Genomic DNA, 7,879 nt, shown 5'->3' on the forward strand with positions numbered 1-7,879 from the left:
CCCCCCCCCCCCCCCTCTGACTTTTCCCCGTTCCCTTCATTATTTTTTCTTTCTCTCTCTCTCTCCATCTGCTAAGCACTCTGGTCAGCGTGAGCTGTTTTTAAATGTGCAATATGAATAAATATGACTTGACTACTCTATCCCCCTCTCTTCCCATTATTTCTCTCTCTCTCTTCTCTCTTCCTCATCTACTCTATACATCCCCCCCTCTCTCCATCTCTTTTTCTCCATCTACTCTCTCTCCATCTCTTCCCCTTTATTCTCTCTCTCTCTACCTCACCTCCTCTCTCTCCATCTCTCTCCATCTCTTCTTCTTCTACCTCTCTCATCATGTGAAGTTGGCAGTCAGGGCTAGGTCAAGGTTAAGATGCTATGAAGACTGAAGGACTCTGGACCAATGAGACTGAAGGAGTGAGGACCAATGAGACTGAAGGAGTGAGGACCAATGAGACTGAAGGACTCTGGACCAATGAGACTGAAGGACTCTGGACCAATGAGACTGAAGGACTCTGGACCAATGAGACTGAAGGACTCTGTACCAATGAGACTGAAGGACTCTGTACCAATGAGACTGAAGGACTCTGGACCAATGAGACAGAAGGACTGTCGACCAATGAGACTGAAGGACTCTGGACCAATGAGACTGAAGGACTCTGGACCAATGAGACGGAAGGACTCTGGACCAATGAGACGGAAGGACTCTGGACCAATGAGACGGAAGGGCCAATAAGAGTTGATCCTTGCACCAACAAACAATGCCAAACTGATGCCTCTGCCGGTTCTGTTTCATTGTTTTAAAAAGAGCATAAACCTAAACACCCGTAAAGACGGTCTGAGCATTTAATGGAAGATCAAACACTCGTTTCAATTATGTTCTGTGACCGGAAGATTCTCCCTCTGTGATTCTAAGCACTGAAAACAAAACCAGTTCATCATTTTCTCATTTCACAACAATCAGTGCTGCTATCACACACACACACACACACCCCCACACACACACCCCCCCACACACACACACACACACACACACCCCCACACACACACACACACACACACACACACACACACACACACACACACACACACACACACACACACACACACACACACACACACACACACACACCCACACACACACACACACACACACACACACACACACACACACACACACACACACACACACACACACACACACACACACACACACACACCCCCACACACACACCCCCCCCCACACACACACACACACACACACACACACACACACACACACACACACAAACAAAACAACTGGTCCTGTGATTAGATTAGAGTACGTTTCATTAGCACTCGACCCCTGAGATCACAGTGCAGTGGTGGACCCTGTCCTGTCCCTGTGTGTCCCTGCACTGCTAATAATGTGCATCATTTACGCATGTCCACACACACACACACACACACACACACACAGACACACACACACACACACACACACACACACACACACACACACACACACACACCACACAGACACACACACACACACACACACACACACACACACACACACACACACACACACACACACACACACACACACACACACACACACACACACACACACACACACACACACACACACACACACACACACAGCAGGACATGCCGGGTGGAGAGTGCGGGGGACCTTGAGCACACAAGTTCAGCGGACCGTGGCGGGGTGTTGTCACAGCTGTAGCCGGCCATCCAGGCTGACTCAGGGGGTCTCAGCTTACGCCTAACTCCCGCCTCCGTCCTACCCTCCCCCACCTGGACCATCCATCCACACGCATCGCCTCCCCTGCCAATAACCCCCCCCCCCCCCCACGCAGAGGCAGCACACAGGCGCTCGCTTCTAGGAAGAACATGTCAGGCCCTACTTCACGTGAGTGAATTAGGTCCCAGTGAAGATGGAGGCCAGCTCAGAGGAAATGTGATGACTGGCCGGCGGTCGCGTCGCCTCCTGGATCAATGGCCTGCAGTCTGGCCAGCCCTTTCCCGGCACAGATGGACACACACACACCAACATCCGCTCCAGAGATGAACACGATCACACACACACACACACACACACACACACACACCAACATCCGCTCCACCAGAGATGAACACGAACACTCACACACACACACACACACACACACACACACACCAACATCAGCTCCTGTCCACCAGAGATGACACCAACACACACACACACACACACAGACACACACACAGACACACACACACACACACACACACACACACAGACACACACACACACACAGACACACACACACACACACCAAGATCCGCACCTGTCCAACAGAGATAGACATACACACATCCGCTCCAGAGATGGACACACACACACACCAACATCCGCTGCTGTCCACTAGAGATGGACAAACACACACCAACATCCGCTGCTGTCCACTAGAGATGGAGACACCAACATCCGTTCCTGTCCAACATAGATGAACACGTGTGGTACACACACCAACATCCGTTCCTGTCCAACATAGATGAACACGTGTGGTACACACACCAACATCCGTTCCTGTCCAACATAGATGAACACGTGTGGTACACACACCAACATCCGTTCCTGTCCAACATAGATGAACACGTGTGGTACACACACCAACATCCGCTGCTGTCCACTAGAGATGGAGACACCAACATCCAGAGATGAACACACCAACATTGCTCCTGTCCAACATAGATGAACACGTGTGGTACACACACCAACATCCGTTCCTGTCCAACATAGATGGACACCCCAACATCCACACACACACACACACACACACACGTGCACACACACACACCAACATCCGCTCTGGTCTGGGGAGGCTTTCTCTGCTGTTAGAGAAAAGCGCTAAACATGCGAAGCATGCTAAACACTGTGAGAGAGACTAGAGCTTAATGAAAGCCATGATGTATAGAGGGCTGTTCTGTTCAGGATCATCATGCTGAAATAATGTAGACCCCCAGGAACCTCTATGACCTAGACTCATATGGGGGGGGGGGGGAGGGGGGGGCTATATGACTTAGACTGATATGGAGGGGGGGGGGGGTCTATATGACCTAGACTTATATGGGGGGAGGGGGGGGGGGCTATATGACCTAGACTTACATGAGAGCGGGGCAATTATGACCTAGGCTCATATAGGATTGGGGGGGGGGGGGTCGCTGCCTCTAATGAGTGAGCCGTTGTCAGTCTGGCAGCTCAATGGGAAACCTAATTAAGAGACAATGCCAGACGACACACACACATTCCAGCGCAATAAAAACAGACTCTCAATCCACCCAACCAGCTGCATGCAACACAGCCTGGCCTACGCCCCCTGCCTCACCCTAACCCCCCCCACCCTGACCCCCACCCTAACCCCCCCACCCTGACCCCCACCCTAACCCCCACCCTAACCCCCACCCTAACCCATACCCTGACCCCCACCCTAACCCCCACCCTAACCCCCCACCCTGACCCCCACCCTAACCCCCACCCTAACCCCCACCCTAACCCCCACCCTAACCCATACCCTGACCCCCACCCTAACCCCCACCCTAACCCTCACCCTAACCCCCGCCCTAACCTCCATCCATCCATCCATCCATCCATCCATCCATCCTTTCATCAATCCATCCATCCATCCATTTTTTCATCCATCCATCCATCCATCCATCCATCCATCCATCCATCCATCCATCCCTCCATCCATCCATCCATCCTTTCATCCATCCACCCACCCATCCACCCATCCATCCAAGCGAGACAGCTTTGCTCCAGCCCCAGTGACACCTCACAGCACAGGGACACAGGCCTGACGCTCCTCCCAGTCACACACACAGGCGGCCTTGTGGGACAGTTTAAAAAGGGAGAAAGAGGGGGACAGAGAGAGAGAGAGAAAGATAGAAAGAAAGAAAAGAATGAAAGAAAGACAGAAAGAAAGAAAGTGAGTCAGTCCTTCTGTGCTCTCTAGGCTGTTTCTATTTCTCTCCTCCTCTCCTCTCCTCTCCTCTCCTCTCCTCTCCTCTCCTCTCCTCTCCTCTCTCCTCTCCTCTCTCCTCTCCTCTCCCCTCCTCTCTCCTCTCCTCCTCTCCTCTCCTCTCCTCCTCCTCTCCTTGCGTCTGAAGTGCCCTGACAGACTTCTCTGCCTTTCAACTCCCCTTGGCAGCAGTTGGACTTGGCCCGAGCTGAACGCATTTCAGTATTCACAGCACTACATAACACAAGCCCCTGCTGAAGCACACACACACACACACACACACACACACACACACACACACACACACACAACACACACACACACACACACACACACACACACACACACACACACACACACACACACACACACACACACAACACAAGCCCCTGCTGAAGCACACACACACACACACACACACACACACACACACACACACACACACACACACACACACACACACACACAACACACAACACACAACACACACACACACACACACACACACACACACACACACACACACAACACAAGCCCCTGCTGAAGCACACACACACACACACACACACACACACACACACACACACACACACACACACACACACACACACACACACACACACACACACACACACACACACACACACACACACACACACACACACACACACACACACACACACACACACACACACACACACACACACACACACACACACACACAACACAAGCCCCTGCTGAAGGGGCACACTGTCACATTGGTATCAACCATTGCTAAGAGTCTCACACACACACACACACTCACCCACCCACACACACACAAGGGTTCATAATGCCCCTATTGAGAAAGACCTTTACCATAAATGGCTACCAATCCCATGACAGTAACATGACTCACATATGAAGCTTAAATTCTGAAATAAGTTTCTGTGTGTTTCTGCGTGTCATTCGTGTGCATAATTAGCGGTAGTCCCAACAGGGCTGAGCAGAGAATGGAAACAGCGTAAGAGGCCGCGTCCATCCCCTGAGCTCTTGTGATTTACTGCGTCTAAAAAAAGCCTTTCCCAAGCATTCCAGCGCTGCCTTAAAGAGGGGGACATGTCATCTACCCTCAGACACGTACACACACACACACACACACACACACACACACACACACACACACACACACACACAGACACACACACACACACAGACAGTCACACTCGCTAGCTAAGGCTCTGCTAAACTCTTACACAAGTTCAAATATAGCCACTGCATTGCATTGCAGTGGAATCTCTAGCCTTTATAAATGTCTTCTCTTACATGGGCTTGTCTTCACGGACATGTTTTGTAGGTTTATATCGCCTGGTCTGTCTTTCTGACTGAATCAGTTGAAGTGACATTAAGTTAGGGAAAGATCCTGTCTGTCTGTCATCCTTATTGATGACAGTGGCGTGCCCTGGTGTGGTGTGTGTGTGTGTGTGTGTGTGTGTGTGTGTGTGTGTGTGTGTGTGTGTGGTGTGCCCTGGTGTGTTGTGGTGTGCTACTGAAACGCAGAGGAACTTCACGTGTACAGCAGTCGATGTTGCAAGGTGAGCGTCCGCACAGATTGCTCGGTCAGTGTAAACCAATCTGCTGTACATAGCAGGCATTGAGCCACGGATCCGTGGCTCAAGGGACACAAGTCATACGGTGACCCAAAAAAGCATACATGTAGTCTGCATATAATCTGCACAATAGCAAAATGTATAATCTCCCCTTCCCATGACACCAAAGGGATAACACTAGCGCTTTTGAACTTTTAAATCATCGGATATAGGCTACCAAACATCCTAAAGCATCAGCATAGTACACTCGTGACCTGTACTTGTATAGTTACGCCAGCGACTCAAATGTCCACTATCACGAACAATTTGCAATCGAAGCATCTATAATAAGTACCAAAAAAAATACATGTAACATAACATGTGATCTTACAATATTGTACCGCTATAAGAGGCTACCAATATTACCACGTCTTTTAATATTCGCAACTCGATTCTAATAAATATGGTCTCTTCAACATCGCCAATTAGCTAGTATTTCCACCGTATCTAGCCAAGTGTCAATCTAACTAATTACCTCCAAAACCGTATGCACTGCCAACTCCAATTCCACGGGGCAGTAGAACGTGGCTAAAACCAAGCTAGCTCGCTAATGTTTGCAACAATAACAAGGCAGCAAATATTGGACGGAAGAAACGGATTTTTATCTTTAAATCAGCATTATTTCCACTTTCATCTGCATTCACCTGACTCACACATTAGACAGCAAAGTGATATCAGACAGCGGGACTTACCCAGAGCGAAGCAGAGGAGCAGAAATACACTGTGCCGTGTTAACGCCATCTTGGAGCTGCTGGTTGTGTGAAGTGGTCCAGCACATAGAAGAGCCGCTGGATGCTGCCCGCTGACAGGTTTCCATAGCTACAAGGACAATTTAGCGGAAAAAAAGGTGCCATCTAAACCGGAAATGTTTTGCAATGCAATGCTACAGGAAAGACGTTTGAACCCACGTTATTAATTGTTTCCTATTCACTGGCATGTAAGTGTAGGTCTGCAATTGTGCTTGACAATATTATTTGATGTTAATATCATTCATAGATAAATGCACATCGATCTCCTTGGTATAGTACGCTACTGTTGTGAATATGAGGGAATAAACGTCCATAGTGCACATGTACAGCCAATGTGAGAGAAACGGATGTTTTTAAACAATGGCAGTTAAGGGGATTATCTATTCGGAAATCAATCTGTTACGGCATCGGAATCCAGTGTTGGAGGTAGACGGTGGATCTGTGAGGGGGGTGGGACTCTTCTTTGACAGTGAGCCACTAGGGGGCAGTGTTCGCTCACAATCAAGCCTTATTTACAGGTATGACATCATTATTTGGACATGAGAAGAAACTCGAGGTTTCGCCCTCACGAATCTTGCCAACCGTTTTGGTTATGAAAAAAATAAACTGCTTCTCAATACGGATTCCAGTCATACTTATGTTCTTAGTGAACCGGTCTAACTGAGGTGTGTGTGTGTGTGTGTGTGTGTGTGTGTGTGTGTGTGTGTGTGTGTTCACACGTATGTCACACGTGTGTTAGTGGTGGCATGTTTGAGTAGGTTTTCTTTTTTTTGCAAGGCTACAGATCTTCTGGAAGGGGTAAGCCGTGAAAGCACAATGTTCAGCCTCAACTTCCTGCAACTGTTTCATTATTAAAATCCTTTGTGTCTTCAGAGAAGAAACTCACACTGGCCTGGGAGGAGATGGATTGATTTGCCTTGGGTGAGATCTGACTGGACGCTTCCTCTGCTGTTTCACAAGAATATGGGTGTTTCAGTGATGTGCTGTTCCATTGGTGTTTCAGTGATGTGCTGTTCTATGAGTGCTTTAGCTGTTCCATGTGTGTTTCAGTGAAGGGCGCCACCGTTGTGCTGTTCCATGTCAGTTTCAGTGAGGGGCGCTAGTGTGGTGCTGTTCGTGTGTGTGTGTGTGCATGTGCATGTGTTTAGGTGTGTGTGCATGTGTGGGTGTGTATGTGTGTGCGTTGTGCTGTTCCATGCTATGGTGTGTTTCAGTGAAGGGCGGCAGCGTTGGGCTGTTTGTGTGTGTGTTTAGGTGTGTGTGCATGTGTGGGTGTGTATGTGTGTGTGTGTTGTGCTGTTCCGTGTGTGTTTCAGTGAAGGGTGCCAGCGTTGTGCTGTTCCAATCTTGCTCAGTGTTTCTGAGGTCATACTGACATCATGTATTAATGATATTGATAGAGATTATTTCCAAACACTGTTAATGACTTAAGAATATAATAATCAAGTGACTTGTATTAATATATTCCTTGTATGAATTATGTGCTTATGAAAGAAGGAGCACAGCT

The 7,879-nt window shown here is 48.9% G+C and overlaps 1 protein-coding gene across 1 annotated transcript in view; it reads right to left on the reverse strand.

Annotated features, from left to right (window-relative positions):
- Nucleotides 1-6,375, reverse strand: part of jam3a (junctional adhesion molecule 3a) — a 19,958-nt gene extending 13,583 nt beyond the window's left edge. Inside the window, exon 1 of the mRNA XM_080855726.1 lies at nt 6,316-6,375. Coding sequence (XP_080711852.1) covers nt 6,316-6,364 — 49 coding nt within the window. The 5' untranslated portion in view covers nt 6,365-6,375. The remainder of the gene's footprint in view (nt 1-6,315) is intronic.
- Nucleotides 6,376-7,879: the final 1,504 nt, after the last annotated feature.

This window comes from Sprattus sprattus (genome assembly GCF_963457725.1).
Source record: "Sprattus sprattus genome assembly, chromosome: 17".
Classification (NCBI taxonomy): Eukaryota; Metazoa; Chordata; class Actinopteri; order Clupeiformes; family Clupeidae; genus Sprattus; species Sprattus sprattus.